The 20,549-nt window shown below is 42.6% G+C and overlaps 1 protein-coding gene across 4 annotated transcripts in view; it reads left to right on the plus strand.

Moving 5' to 3' along the window:
* WBP1L (WW domain binding protein 1 like) overlaps positions 1–20,549 on the plus strand; it is a 44,332-nt gene that overhangs the window by 5,240 nt on the left and 18,543 nt on the right. For 2 of the 4 annotated variants that reach the window (XR_009275048.1, XM_058810362.1), the window contains exon 1: positions 14,004–14,212. The exons of 1 other annotated variant lie outside the window; for it this stretch is intronic. Coding sequence is in view for 2 of the 3 variants with exons in the window: in XM_058810362.1 (XP_058666345.1) it covers positions 14,186–14,212 (27 nt within the window). In the remaining variant the exon portion in view is untranslated. Of the gene's footprint in view, positions 1–14,003; positions 14,213–20,549 lie in introns of those variants that run through there. One more of the 4 variants, XM_058810363.1, reaches the window with a different exon arrangement.

Consider the following 20,549-nt stretch of genomic DNA (forward strand, 5'->3'; position numbering starts at 1 on the left):
TAAGAGATGCTTTGTTTTCATTTAGCAAATACATACTAGTTTCCAGGAAGGTAACTTGATTTGCAATAAGCATACCCAGTATGAACCAGTATGAATGTTTGTCTTTTATTGAAGGATTACAGTATTTATTTCAAAATCTTTTTCAGAAGAATGCTATTAAGTAATATTTAAGTAAGAATCTTTTGCATTTTCAGATTTGGCTGTATATGTGAAGAAACATTTCCAAACACAAGCCCTTGGAAGGAGTTTATTAGTTAATAATGTAACCATGAGTTTTATGTCAGCTTGATTCTGAGCAGTGTTTTGCTGATACCAGTATAAGTTAACTGTATTATGTGAAACTGCTTGTACAGAGCTAAAGGAGCAATAAAAGTGATCTGCCCAAGAGGCTCCAGCATTTTCCCTCTGCTCAGATTGCTGAACATGACTAAGCCTTTGCAGAATGACATCTAAGGTTACACTTGGAGTCATTAGGTTATAAACAGTCCATAAAATGTTTTGCATACTTCATGTTAATATTCCTCAGAAGATCAAGATTCCCTTGGGAGAAATGAGAATATGCACCGAAAACATTCTCAGTCTTGAGGTTTATCCACAACTTCCTTGATCACTAAAGATCAACTGTCTCATGAAGACATTATTGCAGAACAAATTCTGATGCTGCTCTGAGTGTTTATTTACTGGGGGAATCTACTGGGTAGTGCCCTTTCATGTTTTTGCTGACTGGCTGAGTTGTAAATTACATTTGAAAGTCTTTCTGACTCTAATTTGGTAAATTTATATGAACCTTCATGTTTAAGAATGTTTTTGAGCCCCAGGCTGTGTTAGGAAAAAAACATGGTAAAAGTGTTCAGATCTTGACAGAATGTCTGAATTTGTGCTATTGAATAGATAGAGGGTTTCTTTCATTTCTGTTCATTCCTCGTAAGGCTTAGAGGCGTTGGGGGTGAGTTCTTGACCTTTCTTGAAGATGCCAGAGTCTCTCTGAGAGATCTGACCCCCCCCTCCCCACTTTTTTTTTTTTTTTTTTTGCCCAAGAATAAATCTGTCTCTACTGTGAGGAAATGGTTGTTCCTAGACACAATCCAAGTAAAGCTGGGTCTGTGGGGGGACTGTTGAACTTGGGAAAAGGGTCTTGTCTTTTGTTCTGCCATTAGCATTGACTGCCCATACTGAATGCTTGGCATTTGCAGTGGTGCAGCAGCAGCCTGTGCTCCTTGCCTGTGTGGTCAGCTGACCTGACCTAGGGAAACACTGAAATAAAACAAAACCTCCAGACCACCAGAAACTGGTGTTTCTGTCCTTCAGAAACTAAACTTACTTCAGATTCTACTGTTACTTTATGAAATACTGGGATTTAATAGACCTGGCAGGATGGCTCTGGCAGAGCTATCACATTACAGCAAGATCTGGGCTCTCAGTCAAACCCCTGACTTGGTGGCATTTCTCATACCTAAGGACTCAGCTCACAAGGGATGGCCTTGGCATCTGCATGCATCAAAATTTCTTCCAGGTCATCTAAATGAGAGCAAAGAGTGGAGGACTTGAACAAGAATCTGGTGAGAACTGCTCTAAGCTGCAGACACTCCCAAGCTACCTGCAGCACAGGGACTGTAGGAGCCACTGCTGCATCTTCCTCCTCTTGGGAAGTTTAGGAAGAAGCATTTTCCATGTGTGTGTTGAGTTTTTGGAGGCCTGGCTGTTCCTGGGGTAGTTCAAAAGCTGTCTGCAGACAATTTGACTACATCACTTCATGCTAATGAGGAAGCAGCAGGGTTGTGTTTGCTCCAGCCTGCCTTGAAATGGGAAGTAGAGAGGCTCAGCTGTGCAGAGCTACAGGGCTGTGGAGCACAAAACAGCTCAGAGACTTTCATCTTACTGCACAATTCAAGAATGCACTAGTTGCATGTATGAGAATTCACCCTGGTCCAGTGTGCTTTGTCTGACAACAAAGCTGCTTGATTTGTCTCTCTTATGCATCTGGTTTCCAGTCTGAATCCTTCAGGCATCTCTGAAGGTCTCTTGTGGTGCATGGTGGAGGCACTGAATGCACTGGTTCTGTTGGCTTGCTTTGGCAGATAAAAGTTCCATTTCACTAATATGTTTTTACATTTACAGAAGATGGCTTAACTTTTTTTGATTTTGCATGGCTTTGAATTTCCCAAGAATGTTGGGACATTTTTGATGGTCACTTATTTTTCCTCATGTTGACTTCAAGTCATTGTGAGCTTAGACTGCAGTAGACAGTCCACTGTGTGTTGACACTTTTAAAAGATAAAGCCATGCTGTCAGTTTATGCTGAATTCTTTCCAAAGATGAATATGTGGTAAAAGTTCTTAACATTTTTCTTTTGCATGCCAGACCTGCATTTGAAAAGGATTCTGAAATTTATTATCATCTTCATTATGTTTTGCTGATGTTAAAACCATCTACTAAATCCAGCCATCTAAAACTGAAGGGACAGTAAAAATTTTAACGATTTTATCATTTACCTTTGGTGTAAAAATTATATTGCAGCTAGTAAGGAACACACAAAGGCTTAGGAAAAGGTTCTGCAAAAAGTGTTAGATATAAAAAAAGAAAAAGAAAGGTATTGATATAAAATCTAATGAATGAAGTGAGTGTACAATAACTCAGTAACTGATACAGACTGAAAGTGTTTGCAGCTCTTTTTGGTTCTGGAGGGAAAAGACCCCCAAACAGAAAGTGTACAAACTCCTAGTTGTAAATCTGCACATATGGAAAGAAATACTAAATGTATAGGGGATCAGATAAAAGGAAAAAAATAAGAAAAAGTTAGAAAATGGTGAAGTGCTTCAGTCTCTATTGAAGCACTAGAATAAAACCCTGAAGGTTTTATAAGCATCTCTAAGATAACAGGAAATGAACAGTGTGGATTTATCAGGAACAGCTTCATGGGAGGAGGCTGATGAATTTAATTTGGTTAATTCAATGGATATTTTACAGCCCAGCCTGAGTGAGGCAGCACGTTGGTTCCGGGATACTCAGTGAGGGTCTGTGTTCAGGAGGGTCCTTTCAGTGATGAATATTTGCTGAGAAGTGTCTGTGGTGGTGACTGGGATCCTGGAGGGGTTTGTTCTGCCTCTGTGCCAACAGTTTGGGAGACTAAGAGAAAACACTTGAGATGCAGATGGAAGTTGGTGTGTGTTTTTTAAAACAGGAGGACAAGTTGGTGAAATAGCCTGAAGTCTATTTCACTTCTCCTCAAGTAAAAATGCAGAATATTTCGCAGTGGAAAAAGTGAAATAGTCTGGGGTTTTAGACCAGAAATTGAATGCAGTTCTTCCAGTAAAAAACTCACCAAATCTTTAACAGTGTAGAATTGTCCTGTACGGTATTTTGTAATACTCCACACTAGTAAGTGATATGCCCCATTTTGGATCCCACATTTTAAGATGGGTTTAAGTTTCAGAGTGAGAAAACCAGTAAAACCATGATTTAATCCTTGTAGTCTAGAAAAGAAAGACTTCTTCTGTCTTCTGGAAGCAGCTTATAGAAGAATGGAACAATTTTCCAGGTGAGCTAAGTTAAGAAGATCCCTGCGATCAGGTGTCTTGTTTTTAGTGGAGAAAAAAAAATACTGCCTTATCTTGCACTAAGGCCTGAGTTAATGTTAATGGGAAAGAGCAACCTTGTGTTTAAAGGGCATCAAGCACAGGAGTACATCCCCTGTTGAGGCAGTGGGTTCTCTAGTGATTGCACTTGCCTTAAGAATAGGTTAGAGAAATGTTGATGCTTTGGGTGCAGTGAATCGTTCCCAGAGCAGTTTGACAGCCTGGTGCCTCTGGGTTTGCCTCTTTGATTTTTAAACAGCCCTGACTTTTGAAGCCTGTGTTAAGAAACAAGTGCTGAAAGGAGGACAAGTCTGATGGTCAGTCTGTAATTAAATCTGTAACTTAATCCTGCTCACAAATGTTGCTGTCTGTCCCTAAGTTCTTTATGTATTTTTACCTGGAAGATGTCTTTTTAATGGTCTAATGACTTTACAAGGTGCAGGCTAGGTCTCTGAAATTAAATTGGTGCTTAGTTTTCTCATTTGTTGACAGGAAATGAGGGTTGGTGTGCTGGTGTTCCAAAGGAGATGTTCAGAATTTCTACTCCCCAAACTACCCCTTTCAGGGGAAAAATACTACTGTAGGAGCCTGTGATGTGTCAGAAGTGAGTATTTCTAAAAATTGAAAATATTTCCTTGTCTTAGAGTTTTTTCATTCAACAGTCACCCACAGGGCAGTGAGCTTTCTGGGTGCTGAGGGTGATATATATTGTTCACCTTTTGAAGAAGAAAATATTTTGCTAGTTGGGGGTTTGTTTTGGTGTTTTTCTGGGTGTTTTTACATTCACTGTTTTGCTGTAGTCACTCTAATTTAGCACTAACAACTTTCCAGTAAAAAGGTAGGATGTCAATCAGGTTTTGATCTGTTTTGATTTTTTAAATACTGATTCATACAGAACACTTGGTTTATGCTATGGGAGAATTCCAAAAGCAGCAATGTTTGCAGTAGTAAAAGGCCACTGGTTTTGTGATCTAGAGCACATGCATGTCTGGGAGCCAGGCCTGAGCAAGGAGAAAGCAAGTGCTTGATCTGCTCTCTTTTCCTGCAGCCTTGCTGCAGAGAAGTGCATGAAAGAGCTAAAACCGTGTGGATCATCTGGTTCCTCTTCTGCTCTGTGCAGCCAGGGGAGTGTTCACTTTATCCTCCAGTGGAATAACAAGCATTAATGGAAAACATAGCAGTTTGGATGAGATAATGCCCATAAAGGCAGGCTGTGGTTATCAATGTTTCTTCCCAAAATAAAACTGAATTAAGTTTTTAATTACTGAACTCTCTGAAATAAGCTTTGCACATGCGGTGCACCTAAGGGGAAAACCCTACAGATACCAGAAAAGAAGATGTGTGGGACCACAGGGTGTTGGAGGTGTCTGCCCTTGAAAGGGCAAAGCCTCCTGGCCAGCAGGTTTGTCACTGAAATTTAGAAACTGGCTGTGATTGCAGGTGCCACCAGTGCCTTTAATGCTTCAGCAAAGTGCAAACTGCGCAATGCCAGGGCCGGAGCTGAAAGGCAACACCGGGACATCGCTTCCTCGCCGCCGCCTGTCCCTTACATAACTTGGGGCTTCCCGGGGCGGCTCTGCCCGAGCCCAGCCGTCAGGAATGCTTGGGCAGCCGGGGCAGCTCTGCTGGGCATGGAAAGAATAGCAGTGAATTCATTCTGAGCCTAGTGGTTCTGGTACGTCAGGTGCTGTCACCCTTCTGTGGTTAGGGAAAATGAAGCAGGATGGTGAAGCTGGTGATGGGAGGCACTGGATTTTTTTGCCCTGTATGGTTGGTTGGAACCAGCTTTGTCTGCACCTGGAAAGTTACATCTATCAGCTCTGGTTCGTGTACACCATGTTTTCTGAGGGCTCCCTCAAAACATCTGCTCTCTGGTTGGCAGAGCAGACAAGTGGGTGGCCTTTTGGGGGGCTTTTATTGTTTTCTTGGTAAAGATGTCAGTCAAAACAGAACCTGTACTGTAATAGGAGAGAGATTAGGCTTTAAGGTATTTTATATTTTATTCTCTTTCACAGATACCAGTGAACTCAGCTTGAATCTGCCCTTAACCATACACAATGCTGATTTATTCCTTACTTTTGTTTACTCATTTTTTAATTTCACATACTTGGAGAGATCATAAGCAATGCAATAATTCAAGTTAGAAAAGACAATCTTTTGTTTAAAATGTGGTTTTCTGAAGCATTTTTTCCATAAAGTTGCATTTTTAAGGAAGTTTTTAGGAGTGGAGTTTAAGACTGAATAGCTCTCATAGAGTTTTGTCTAGAGATTTAAAAGTGATGTCTTTAATACTGTTTTGCTGTGATCTTTTAAATGCTTGTGGTATTGAGCTTTCTTAATAGTGAAACTTGTGATTTCCTTTCATTCTTTGTTTTGGTTGTGTGAAGAAATGTGATCTTCAGTGCCCTTCATTTTGGAAGGGGAGAAGTCTGTCTGTCTGCTAGTCAGACCACCACGCTGTGTGGGTGGAGGGGCTTTCCTCATGCTTGTGCCAAACTCTGAGCCCCAGCCTACGTGGGGCTGTAAGAATGAGTTTGTGTTTCTGCTAGATAACAGAAATCCTGTAAAACTCAGATACTGCACAGCCCATTGGGTTAATTGAGAGACTTTTAATTTTGGGAATACCATATTGTGATACATCTGTGTTTTCTAAGAGGAAGAAGATTCAGTTAAAGCAGTTGTTTGTAGTTTGAGTACTGTAAATGCAGTCTCCTGCAAACCAGAATCCATTTAATCAGTGGACATGTAGGCACAGCAGGGCCTGGAAGGAAAAGTCCAGGGATAAAAAGTTCTTGAAGGTGTACATTTCTAGAGAGCAACTTGAGGACATTTACCTCAGCCTATGCTCTGTAGTATAACATTACCAAACCATAATATCCAGCAGTGTGCTCAAAAAGAGGTGGTTGCTGATGTTTTTGGTTTTTTGTTTTTGGTTTTTTTTTTTTTGAAGGATTTCCCAAAAATCTGTTCCTCCAAAAATGGGTTCAAGCTACATAGAAGTGGTGTTCTGCTGAAGAAATGTAATTCTCAGAACTTAATGAAAGAGCCTCTTTGTTGTAAAACAAGGTACAGAAAACAAGACTGCTGGGATTTGAGGGGCGCTTTTCTAAACTTCTTCAAGATGTAAACTTATGCTCAGGAAAGGCCAACAAACTTAAGAGAAATCTGACCAGACTATATGCATAACAGATCCTCCCAGCAAAGTCTTACCTGATGACAAAGTTTTTTAACCAGTTGTTTACCTCTTGTCAGGTTAACCAATGCATTATTCCTGAAGCAAGAGCTGAGTGTCTTTGGGCCATCAGGTGCCCATTTAACACCACTGTTTCTGAGCAAGGTGTGGGTTTTAGATTTATAAGAAAAGCAACAGAGGTTAACATCACATTTGTAATTTGCAGGGATACCCTCACCTAAAATCACAGGCATCTGCACGTGTGATTGCCTATCATGTCTGCTATCTGTTCCTATCTCTGTGGGTGTTTCCCATAACCAACATGCTTGTGCATCATGTGTGAGACTAGATTTTATCTGAATATTGGCTTTTCACGCAGTGGCACTTTGTGAGAGTGCAAAAGGGGCAAAGGGCAATTAACTTGCTTGGATTTTATCTTCTTGCCCATGTTAATGTAATGCATTTTGGCAGATCCCTGACCTTCCTGTGCACTCCAGACCTCTGTCGTAGGTATATCTTGGTAAATCATGTAGCCGCCCTTATCTTCACCAGATTGTCTGTTTTTGTGGTAGGTTCTTTATAAACACATTTGCAGGCTCTGAGAGTTCATGCCCTGCCTTATCTGTAGCAGGCCTTGGCCTGTGTAGTTGGGCCCAGCAGCAGCAGTGCTGATAATTGCTTCATGTATAAAAGTATCCTTCTCTTTGAGGATCTCTAAGTTAAGACTGTCTGCTGTATAATTGCCTATTGACTTGGCCTATGATGAAAAAATCCATCTTCTAGGACCCCAAAAGATATTTAGAGCAGTGTTACCCCATGGAATCTAGAGGCAATAGAAGAGTAAGGAAGATGAAAACCTTAAAGTCAATTCTAGTAACCCCAGCACTAGTGTTGTTAGTTTTGGCAAATCCTGTCTCAACAGTAAAGCCAGCTGCCATTTTGGCATCAACTCAGACAGACTTGGCATGATCCCTTCTGGCATCAAAAAAATGCTTCGTGGGAGCTGGCACCAAAGCTGTGAAACAAGGGTAAGTGAGGCCCAAGGGAAACGCCAAGCAACCATGAGATGAGCACTAAAAATAGTGAGTTGCTGTCATTTGTAGAGAAATCAAATAGCACTTGTAAGAGTAGGGCATCCAAGTTCTCCATCAAGGTTGTGCTGGTAAAGCATCTCTGGGACAATGCATGTCTGTTATGATGTGACCAAAGGGCACACACTGTATTTTTGGTACCCACATGGTGCAAGACTCTAAAACTAGAACAGACGCTTACCGTCTTAATTCTGTGCTTAGGGGATCCTGTTACTGTCTGCAGACTCTGCCTTCTTCCCTGTCTGGAGCAGATCCTCTCCTCCTGAGCCGTTACCTAAGTCCTGTTTGCATACATGGGCATCAGGAAGACAAGAGCTGTACTGCCAAAAAGCAGGGAGCCAAGTTGGTGTCCCTGTACCACCCCGGATACACTGTGGCAGTCTTTTCAAATATTTAACAGCTGAACTCTCCACTCCCTCCTCCTTCTCCCCCTCCCAGCAGGCTTAGAAGAAAGCTGAGTAGGTTTTACCATGACTTCATTACACACTCCAGACTAAAAGTGAAGCCTGACATCTTCATTTGGGCATTTCAGGTACCCAAAAACCTGGGAATGCTAAAGGGGTAGAATCAACCCAATCTTTTTTGAAGCACTTAGCATCACTTCTCAATAGGGCACTTTCAAGCCTTTAGTACCTCTGTGCCTCAGTGATGGACTTTGAAGCTTTTTTAACACCCCTGGGCTTGGATGGCAGTGTGGGTGTTAGAGTGGTCACACAAAAGTAGATGATTCACACAGACTTTGGCATTACAGTTGCATTGGTTTGGCCACAGCGCTGTTGCTGTGAAGGAAAGCACGCTGGACCTGTGGCTATCATTTTCTGCTCCATGGAGAAACAGCAGTGGGAACAAGGTTGTAGCTTGGAAACCTCAAGCTACACTTAGAAAAAACTATTTTGGTCTCAGAGAAGAGCCTGAACTTTTCATTGCTGCCACTCTCCCATCAGCTGAACAGCAGAGTGGGCAGGAGTGTCTGAACAGCCTGGATGTGGTTGCTTTTATCTTCTCTGTCAGACGGGTTTTGGAAAGGACTCCTCTTGGGTATGTCCTCCACAACCACCCCTTGTCTGCTCCCTGCCCTTTCCCTGAGTGCCCTTAGGATAGCTTAATACAAAATGCAGCTTCAGAGGAAGGATTGCTTGCTGTACGAAAGTGCAAAGGGAAGTGCTTTACTGCTGGCATTTCTTCACCCACAAAGGAGCAGTGAAGAGGAGGACAAGCTCTCACTGAAATAGCAGATGATGGAGTGGGTAGTGGCTTCCTCTGTGGGGCACACTACTTGAGTTCAGGGCTTACACATGGCTTTTGGGTGGAGATGTGGCACATATTTGTGCTTGCTTGGCTGACAATGGCTGTTTGGGATTCAGTCGGAATTGAGAGTCAGTTGGAATCAAGCATGAACTGTTGCTGTTGGGGCTCTCAGTAACACTGAGAATATTTTAAAGCATAGAGTTTCATCCTCCCTGATCAACCAGTTACTCAGAGAGAAAGACAGGTAACAGCAGTGCGGTTGAAATACACTGTCCCTGCAAGAGTTTTTTGCACTTCTGAATCACTGAGCTGGCAGAAGTGATGGTCTGTGGGGAAGAGGCACAGCTTCTTACCACTGCAAGCCCTTGTGCTTTGTTGCACGTTAAAATTTATTGATCCATCAGACTGGTTGCAGTGCTAACTCACACGCCGGTTCCAACAGATATGGTGTCTTTTCCTGAAATTATTCTTTGCTTTCTCTAACAAAGATTAAGACAGTTAGGCCTGAAAAACAGTAAATGCAATGACTCCAGTCAGTGTTCTTTTTTTTAGTTGAAGTGCATGTGGACTGGGGGACCCACTTTACTCCACTCGTAAAGAATACAGTAATACTAGATAGAGTGAAAGGTTTGTTTTGGGCCATTTGTCCCCTGAGCAAAAGAGTAGATATTCTAGGTCATGCAGGTACTGGGAGGTTACCAGCCTGACCTCTTCTTCTTGGTCCTCTGGAATTTGTTGATGGCATTCTTGGTAGGCAGTGCCAATGCTGTATGTTACATGAACCCAGGACACCTGGCCCTCACACTGGAAAGTCATCATGTTCTTGTAGTGCTATCATTGGGGTGGGGAAGTTGCCCTTCACTCTTCAGGGATCTACAAGTGCACAGGTGGGCAGACAGAAATGGTTTGTAGGCAGATTTAGCATTGCATTGCTCTTCCAGCACTGGTCATCTTCCAGTGTCTCATGCTAGTTTTGCTAGCAAACTAGTCCCTTTGGAATATTTGCTGTCAAGATGGAGCCTAGCTGTTCTCTAGAATAAGACAATATCCAGTTGTTCCTGGATATTGTCTTATTCTAGAGAAACAGAGATCTGCTTTTACACCTTTCTGTATGTTTTTTTTCCTTTTTCTTTTCTTTATCCCCAGGATGGGGAAAGGTAAAGTCACCTTCGTTGAGGTTGCTTCTTTCACAGTGTGTTTTGAGTGTGTGCCAGATTTATCAAGTCTCTGTCCTAGCACCCAGGGCTGCAGGCTGACTAACAAAATGGTGCTCCAGAAATACTCCTCTTATCAACATGAAAATAACAGAGTGCACTGGGGAAAATGGAAGAATAATTAGATAAAATTGTTCCAACTTTATGGTCAACCTGTGTATGTAGCTGCAGAACTGTGGTATTAAAGTTTAAATGGAGGATATTACACATCACCTGTATTTACTGTTCAAAACCTCTCTCTGCCTAGGACTGTAATAGTGGAGCAACTGAGAGCAGCCTATGCTTCAAGCCTGACAGATTTGAGGTGCACAACATCAATTTTTGTTGCAATTGTGTTATCACAACTGGATCTCCTCAGGGTGTATCAAAATGAGTACTGTACCTTGCTTGGTTATCAGACTTGCTTGCAAGCATCTCCCATCAAACATGGGAAGCAACTCTGAAATGGCCCAAACAACTTCCATCATGTGTTTCACTTGCACGTTCTATCTGAGGTCATGAGGCACAGAGTGTTGGCCTGTGAAGGTACTGAGCAGCATCCTTTGCTGGACATCATATTTGGGGCAGATGGCATGTTCTGGAGCAGTATTACAGGCTGGTAATGCCTAGAGGCCTCTTTTCCAGTAGAAACTTGCTCACCATTTTTCTGTGGTGGGATCCATGCTGACATGCCAAAAAAAAATGGTTGGTGGCTGCCTGAACAAGCAAATTTTGAAAGTAATGTAGATCCCATAATCTGTCTTGACATTAGTCTTGACTTTTCAGAGCCCTCAAGAGAGTCATTTATTGAGGAACTGTGTGAACAAACACAAAACTTGTGTTTTGTCATTATATCTTAGATAGATGCACTCTTGTGTAGCCTTTGCAGATCTTAAATTCCAGGTTTGTGTAAAGGCAGTGAACCCGTCCTGATTCTGCCTTAGAGCTGCTCTTGCTTTCATTAAAATAATTATTATTTCAGCTCTGGTTTCCCCCAAGCCGAGAGCAGGAGAAAATTAGAAGGGTTTTGGAAATGGACAATGAGCAGCTGAAGGCTTTGGGATAAGATTTTACATTAAGAGGATAGGGAAGATTGATATCTTTTATAAGAAGATAGCTAACAGGTACAGAGTAATGAATGGGTGAGAAGATGGATGAGGACTTCTGTTCCCACCTGCTAATAATATGAAAGTCAAATTAGAAGGTGGTGAATTCATTCCTGATGAAAGAAACTATTTGTTCACAACCACCATCTATGAAACTCACTGCCACCAGGCAGTGCTTTGGGGCAAGAATTTATGAACTTATAAAAGAGAAGGGGGTAAAAGGATACCAGTTGGTATATCCAAAGCAATTGCAACGATTAGGAGAACCTAGGTGTTTTGCAGAGGTTCTAAGGGTGTTGATTAGTGTTTTATAAGGGTATGAGCTACCTTGTCCAGCTCTTTTTTTTTTTCTGTCCCTCTACAGGGTTTTTTCCGTAGTCACCTATAGCAGAGTTGTGGAGCATGTTACTGGCTGCTGTCACTGCAAGAGAGGTGGCTGCTCCTGCTGCAGTCCAATGTGGTAATGCCTGCTTGCAAACCACCTTTTTTGTGTCAGTCTTTCCAGGATTGCTAAATTCACACATAAATTAGGATGCTTTTGCTTTTCCGCCAAGTTCCTGCTTTTGATAGTCCTTCACAAGTTGTCTTAGATCTGGAATGATGCTTTGCCTTTTGAGTGTGTGCTGGGGAAGAGGCGGGTGGTTAAAGTTAGATTTCTTCTGCCAGTAGGGATTTAGAAACTGCTGCATTAGCTCAGCCCTGGGATCTGCCTGGTCCACAGCTCTGGATAGCAACAGCCAAAATCGGATGTTTCAAAGGCCAGTGCAAGGCCACAGAACAGATTACTAAAACAGAAAGCTGCCCTTTTATATCACTGCTGTTTGTCCATAGAATTGGAAAAGCAAAGGTTGAGAGTTAGTTTGATCCAAGAGCACAAAAGCTGGAAAATCCCATTGCCTGGCTGATGCTATTTAACACTGATGTTTTGTATCCTCCAGGAAATTGCTTCCTTGCTTGTTTTCTCTTAGGGAAATCAGGGATGTGCTTACCCTTAAACAGCATTTTTAGATGGTACCTTGAAATTGGTGTAAAAATAAGTAATGCTTGTGTGTAGTCTCCCAGTCCAGCTGTGGAGAGGACACACAGAGTGAGGTTCTCATTTGGGAAACCACTCTGGGCTGGACTGAGAGGAGGCAGCAGTGGTGGTCACTGAGTGGTTCTGGCATGTGCAAAATGGGTGTCTTTTTCTGACACTGCTGAAAGCTGTATAGCTGTTGGGTGGCAAGGGGTGTCTGTTCTGCTTTTTTTTTTAGTTTCCTCTTTTCTTTTTTTCTCGTTTCTAATTAGCATTTGCAAGAATTGTATGTGATTTCTCTCTCTCTCCTGAAGTACTGAAATTACTAATAAAACTGGTACTAAAAAAGGCATTCAGTGAATTCACTATGCAAAAAAACGATATTCCTTCCCTTGTCATTTATTTTAATTTGTTGGACTCCAAAGCCAAAGAGGTCAAAAGCCAGGGGAGTTTGTCCTCTGTCAAATATCCATGGAGCTGCTGCTGGGGCACATGGGAGTGGCAGTGGTGTCCCAAACTTCCCCCTCTCCGACAGACGAGGACAGCTGCTGATTAAAGAGAAGCACAAAAAAAGAGGTTGCTGAACTTTCAAAGTGGAGGTAGAAAAGGAAGTTAAATTTAGATTACCTTCTGCAGTGTCATCTTCTGCACCACTGTGGAACTTGCTGTACTCCTTGCTTGGGGGAGGACAAACAAGACATGCCATCCTGGGCACCGGATGATAAATTTGTTTATAAGGCTTAATTGCCCCTTGGCATGAAAATGTGAAATGAGCTCAAGTAGAATGAGAAACCTTTTGACAGGGCTAGTCAGATTTTCCTAGGGGAGAGGTGGATTTGAAACTCTTCCCATCACCTGTCTGATGCTGGAAGGGTCCAATCCTGATCCTTCTGAAATCAGGGAAGTTGTTGCTGTTTCTTTAGAGGGACAGCTGTTATCAGGGGCTGAGAGTTGAACGGTGCTATGAGTCAGAAAAAGTGGAACTGTGGTAGGCAGAAGGTGGCTGGGAAGTGCTTTGAATCTGTGAAGATTACCCAGGTCCTCAGGGTCTGGAGGTACTCGGGGAAACAACTGTGGTGGCATCTAGGACTCCAGTGCTGTCCAGCAGGCACCATCAAACTTGACTTTCTCCTCAGAAATAGATGAACTGTCTATTTTTGCTTAGCGAGATTTAATCATCACCACGCTGGTGGCTGATGACAACATTTTTAATAGATCGCCCTCCATTGCAGCACCCCTTAGCAGGGAGGAGAGCGCTTCTGCACTTCTGCTCCACCAGGGCTCCCTGACAGGTCCCGTTTGCAGCGACCTGCCTGGTGTCACCCAGCAGCTCGGCACTCTTAAGGATCAGGGCTGCCTTTTGGTGGGGTTTTTCTTTTCCTTTTGTGGGGGCGTGGTGTTTTTTTTGTTTGTGTTGGGGGTTTTGTATGTGTGTGCTTTTGTGCTGGGGGGTTGTTCTAGTTTTTTTGCTTGGGGTAGGGTTTTTTTGTTTTGTTTTTTGGGGCTTTTTTTCAGAGCTGCCCGACCTGATGTCATTTCCCCCTTGCAAACACCCCGGCTGGGCTGCGTCTGAGATATGTCACAGGGAGTGGGAGGAGGAGGAGGGGGAGCCAGCGAGTGCGTGCAGTGTCCCAGGACCCTGTTTACTTAGCATTCCCAGCTGAGGAAGCCCTGGTTTAAATAGGATCGGAGGAGCGGGCTGCCCACAGCAGATGAAGAAATGGTTGCTGTGGGGCTTTAAATTCCTGCCTTCCCATGTGCTGGCGTGGAGGATGAGCCTGCAGAATGCCTTTCCTCCTGGGTCTCAGACAGGTAACCAACCGGCTGAAGTGCGGTGGGAGCTGCTTGCTCAGGTGGAGGATGTGACCGATTACTTTTATGTTTATTTCCCCCACCTCTAAGGATATGATTTCTGACTTTCCCAAAACGGAACTGTACAATCAGCACTTCCCCACCCGTGGTGTGTGATCCGAGTGCACAGTTGTGTGAGAGACGCTTTTTATTAGCGAGGAAGGAGCAAAACTGTGAGCCGGGGATAGGAACTTCCTTGTTGTTGTTGGAGGCTTTGAGCAGGGAGGCTCTTTGTGCCGTTCGGTTTTAGAGTGCTTTCCGCAGTCCTTTAAATGAAATTGCGTTTGCATTTCTTAAAAACATGCCAAACTTTGAACGTTTTTCTTGTACAGGCATTATTTTGTATGTAAAACTGTGGATAAAAAAAAAAAAAAAAAGAAAAACCAGGGAAAAAATCCCAGAAAATACCCAGGGAGAGGTATATACGTGTGTGTGTGTCCCATCTCTAACAAAAGGCACCAAATGGAAAATGGCAACATGCTGTGACCCACAGCTTGGTGATTTTAAAATTGTTTTGCGAGAGTTTGAGCTTGAACAAGAAACTTGGGATAATTTAATAGCTGGTAACATCGAGTGGAATGAGAAATGGTAGCAACTGCCCAGCTGCTCTCTGCTGGAGGAGGTGCCAACTATGTGTTCCTAGGCTGGGGAGAGCAAGCCCTTTTTTTGGTTTGGGAGGCACGTCTGTAGGAGAATCTAACTGTAAACTCTTTCCAGCACTGCTGTGATCTGTAATCCACAATAAATACTGAATTATATCAGAGTGCTGCTTGCAGTTTCTAATTTAACATTAAGAAGTCGAGATTGGACCATAACATGCTTTAAACCACCTACTTTCAGTTGTTTATCAGTGCTAAAAGGCTTCGACGCGCTGCTGAGTAAACAGTGCTGTCTCTTTTTCCTTATCAGTTCAGTTTTGGTGAAATGCAGCTCTCTCCCCACCCCCACACCCCTCCCCCCCCATCCGAAAGAGTTTTACATAAGAAACTACCTCTAGCACAATGACCTTCTGTGATTGGTGCAATAGCTATAAATAATAGTTCACTTGTTAGCACTCAGAGCAAAGAGACTTGCCTTAAAAACTAGGAACTGAACCAGAGGGGGAAATTCAGGCACAAAGGCTGAATGGCTTTAGGTAACTCTCAAATTGCAGTGAGATGTAGCTGCTTCAATGCTGAGATTGCTTGAGACTCACAGATGTGTTCTTCTCTAAAGTTCCTGTTTTTAAATAATCCATTTTGTTTTAGAGATGCGTTCAGTGCAGCTGGGGTGCTGCATAAGGTGTAAAAGTAGAAGTTAGGTGTAATTTGGCTTCATTTGCTGGAACAGTGAACATCTGGTTGTCTCAGTGGATGGATGGTACTTTTTTCTCTGCTGGGTAACTTTTCGGCATCAATAGAGGCATTTACGGGAAGCAGGAAGAAAAGGTGTTGCCTCAAGAACACAAGAGCAAAGTTGACTATTTTTATCCACTGATAAAGGATATAGTGGGAAAGAGCTGCTTGCACTTTTCTTAGTTCTAATAATTTTTAATCTTTAAAAAAAAAGTGTTTGTGAGTGTGTCCTACGTGGAAATATTATTCAGAAATTTCTTTTTCCAAGGATTATTACTGAACAGTACTGTTTAATTGAAAGTAGGGGAGGAATTCAGGAACATCTCAGCACCTCCATTGTGTCTTGGTTTTTACTTGGTGCATTCAGACTGTAAACACTTGGCTGTCTGGGATGCCCTTTGTAGTTCTCACTCAACGCAAGGGATGCTAATCCTGGGCTGCAGTCTCAGGGAAGAGGTGCTGAGTGTGGTGCCCTCCCATGAGCTGTGTGTGAGGGTGGAAGGATCAGAGTGAGACCTTTGGCTCCCCAGGACCAGCACCCTTTGCTCTGCACCCCTGGACTGCACTGAACAGCTGCTTTCCCTGGATCTGCCTTCGTTTCTTCTTTGGGAGCCAGCAGCATTGTAGCATTGCAGATGGACTGCCAAACACCTGGTAAAAGTAAGGTGTCTGGTTGATTTGGGTTTTTTTTATTGTTGCAGTGAGGATGATATTTAAATGCCTGAAAAGCTAGGTCAGCATTATATGACATCAGTGCAGTGTGGGTGTTTAAAGCTCCCATCCAAGGAAACATGATTGTAGGGGATCTCTGCTTTTAGTTTTGAGTGAGCATTTCCTCCTAAGGTTGGAGACGGTAGCTCAAATACATTTGCCTAGTTTACTGCAGAAATGAAAAAGGAAAAAGAGTAAAAGAAGAAGTTGGATTCCAAATGCTTTCGGTTTTAATTTTAACTGCTTGAGGTTTTCAGCATGGTCTTCTGTTTGGTGGTTTAGACCAACAAAGTGCAAGATGACCTCCTCAAAGCTGTAATTTCCTAGAAGTCTAGAAGTGTGTATCTTTAATGTGAGAGGGCTGAGGACTGCAGCTGGGAAGCTTCTAGCAAGGAGTGAGGAAGTAAACATATGGTGCTTAAAACACTAATGTGTAGTTGTCAGAATCTGAAATTGAAACTTGCAGTAAACAAAAATGAAACAAACCAGCTCTTATTGAAATATATCAAAGTGTCCATGATCTGTGAAAGGAGAGTGTCCCTTTAAAGATAGTTGGAGTATTTCTTCAGGATAAATGGATGCAACAAACCAGTTTGTTCCTCAGATAAAGGTAATAAAACCTTGGAGGTTCTGCATCTGCTGGGGGTGAGGATGGGTCTGCTGTGGCTGATTAATCATGGTGATCTAAATATAATTCTCCTGATGCTGGCATTAGTGAAGCAATAAATGTTGTGGATTAGAATTCCCATTTTGGAGATCTTTATTGTGCCTGAGACAGCTCAGAGGCATCATTCCTCCCCCACTTACTATACTTCTAAAGTGTTTGCATATTTGCACTTACTACACTTTTTTCCCCCACATTCCGCAAAACAAAATTTGTGGTGGGTGACTTAAGAAGAAGTGTCCAGACTTGATTTATTTCTTGGCCTCAGCTGTCTGTTATAAGGCAGGCTTACAGGAATCTATCCCCTGGTGTGCTGGCAGAGCCTGGCACTTGAGGTTCCAGTAACTCCCAGCAGTCAAAGCCACTTTCATCTGTGGCAGTCTTGGGTGTTTTTGTTAAATTGAACCCACCAAAGGCATGACACTTGCTCAGATGGTGGATTTTTGCTTTTATGTTCCAGAGGACTCACAGGTGTAATGTTTGTGAAGGCAGGAGATGTCTGGAGGCTTTGGTTGAGGGCTCAGCCACACTGGTGTCTGTGGGTCCTGAGATGCCCTGGTGACCCCGGGTTCCCCAGCAGTTCTGCCTGTCCTTGCTGTGATCCCACCTGCTGTCCTTCTCCGAAAGGATCTCCTGAGTTTAAGATTAACTTTGATTAGGAACTGGGGGGCTGCTGGTAAACCAGGAGTTGTTGTAAACCCTGTGGCAAGATTGGGCATTCCAACCTAGTATTTTCAGTAGCAGTTTTAACTTACTACCCCTTAAGTGCCTTATCAGACAGAGATCATTTTCTTTGGTAGTTCTGTGTTTGCATTCTCATGAGCTGTTGCTGATGCACTTTGCTAACCAACACTAGTGATAGTCTGATATGTGAGATTGAGTAACAGCCTAGTGGGAACTGGTAAATAGTGGATATCAAATAGTTGTTTCTGACATATTTAATATACTGACAACCACTTCCATTCTGTTACTCAGAATGCTTAAAGAATATATATGGTTCAAATACTGATTGTGAGTTACTCAAAATACAAACTTCAATGCATTTTTCTGAGGATAGTGTCACTTGCTTACATCCATCCTGCTTGTTTTGGGTGTGGCTGGGTACTGAGAGCAAGGGACTGCTGCCTGCAATTAATGAGATTACCGAAATAACTAGGTCAGGATCTTGATTTGTTATTAAATAGATGCTTATTACCAAAGTCCCTATGAGAGCTGTGAAATCAGAAGGTCTGGAGTGGTCACACGTGGAGCCCAAGCCCTGTTAAAACCAGTTGTATCTTGCCCTTCTGCAGATGCCATTTTGGCAGTCTCCCTTCATCCTGTTGCTGGGCTTTTCTCTGAGTCCCTCTGTCTGTATTCCTCTTATTCAGGCCTTTAGTTACTCCTCTCATCCTGTAGTAACTCTCCATCTCTTCCTGTTAAAATAGTAATTTGCTGTGTAGTGCCTTGGCAAATGCTGTAGTGAAATTTGGAGAAATTAGGGAATTAGAGTAAGTAAAAAAAACTGGGTATAGTAGGAGACAGGAATGGCCTATAAACTGCTGTAAGTAAATGCAAGTCACATTTCCAAGCGTTTCCCAGGGTATTACCAAGGTTAGGATGAATGGACAGTCTGCCAGTTTGAATGACACATTGAGGTCATATAAAGGTGCTCATATTTAGGGTAATAGAGTCAGGATTTCTGTGGAAAGAGGAGACAGAGCAAAAAGCTAAAATGATTATTAGATTTTGTGATACTGGCTGCTGCTGGTTTTGGTTACCTGATTAATGTCAACTGAGGAGTCAACTTCTGTAGGCTGTTAGCTGCCAACTATGCACTTCTGAGTGTGGGCTGTGATGTTTGTTGCTGCAGTTGCACATATTAATTTTCAGCTTGGAAAAGAGCCATGCTAGCCTGGAATTTGCTCATCTTCATCTTTCTCCCTTCTGACTTAGCAACAGTATGTGCCCAGGTTAACTGCTGACTTTTGAGAGTAGAAAAGAGAGAAGTGCCTTGATCCTTTTATTATGATGGAACTCCACTGTCAATCAGTTATTTTCCTTCATATCCAACATTGGCTTCAGACACAGTAAATCCTAACAGATTTACAGCTATTTAACCCAACAATTTACCACTGAGAACCTTTACAAAAGTAGGGTAAGGAGGTCTGTTCCATCTTTCCTTGCAGCACAGTCAACCTTCAGACCTTCACGAATGGCTCTTGTCTTGATTGTGCCCCAGATTTTGACCTTTAATTTGTCACACAGACCTCCAGTAAAGGTCTAATACTTGAGTGGAAGGTGAAGAGAATAATTGGCTTTTTTCCTTGGCACTGACGTTTCTGTTTGCTGTGGCTTCAGATGTGACAACATACATCACTGCCTTGAGTTCTCTTATATCTGCCGCTGCTGGATATTTTAAGGATTATTTGTAAAAGCACTTGACAGCAAAAGTGGACTACTGGCAGAGTTGCCAGTATGGTTGTGGGTTTATCACAAATTCCATATATCAACAAGAAAATAAGTTAAGAAAAAGAATCTTATTCACTGTTACTTTATAAAGTTTATGACATGTGAAAACTAATCCAAAATGCCCCATCTTATATGAAGAGACTCTCAAAATGCACCAGGTAAGATCTTCCCAGCTCAACCAGTTTCATGACAAGAGCCTGTACCACATATCACAGATTGTTTCTGTTGAACTGGACTGGGAGGGAACACAGGCTCCACGTCTGCAGTGTTCTCCCAAACACTCTGGCTTTTTGTGTGTCAGGGACTGAGTGATTCCAGTTTCTCAGACCAACTCCTAGGGTGGTACCAGGAGGCAGTGATACAACATGCAGCCTAGGGTACGTGCTGATTTACAGAACAAAGTGAATCCCCTGAAACTAACTGGGAATCTCCTAGGATTTGCAGGTGGGAGATAATGAACAGCATGTTCTGGCTTCTTAGTTGTGAAACAAGACTATTCTGCTCTAATGGGGCTGAATGCTCTTTGAGAGCAGACCCATGTAGATCCTGCTTAGTAATCCTGCCTGGAGGCGTCTACAGTTAACTGAACAAAGGATGGTGGGGAGGGATGTGCTTGCTTGCCTGGACAACAAGAAAACGAGACTCTCCTTCAGCAGGGAAGCCCACTCTGGAATGTAATAGCCACTGGCTGTTGGGGAAGAAAGTGCTTTTGGAAAGAAGCCCTCCCCCTTCCTTGTTTTCCTAAGGCTACCTTAAAAATATTGCAAAACCCTTCTGTAATAGTTTAATAGAAACTCCACGCTAGTAAGAATGACTAAAAATTACCATTACAAGTGCTGTTTGCTGTGGAAGTTAAAAACAAAGGCAGGTCAATAAAATATGACTGCTCCAGCTTTGCTTCTATGAGAGTTTTTTCCACCATCTATTTTTTCTTTATCTATAAAATTACTCTTTCAGCCCTGTGCCTTGTGTATGGCTCTTAGTGTGAAAAAGGGAATAGTACACTTCATAGCACAAGCACTTGGGATATTGTTTCCAGGAGACATTTAGACTCTAGATAACTGTATTGCTGATATATCTTAAGTAGTTAGTTTGGCAGCCTATCACACAAAGAATGCATGGGAGAAGGAAGTAGAAA

Source organism: Ammospiza caudacuta, chromosome 9 (genome assembly GCF_027887145.1).
Source record: "Ammospiza caudacuta isolate bAmmCau1 chromosome 9, bAmmCau1.pri, whole genome shotgun sequence".
Taxonomy (NCBI): Eukaryota; Metazoa; Chordata; class Aves; order Passeriformes; family Passerellidae; genus Ammospiza; species Ammospiza caudacuta.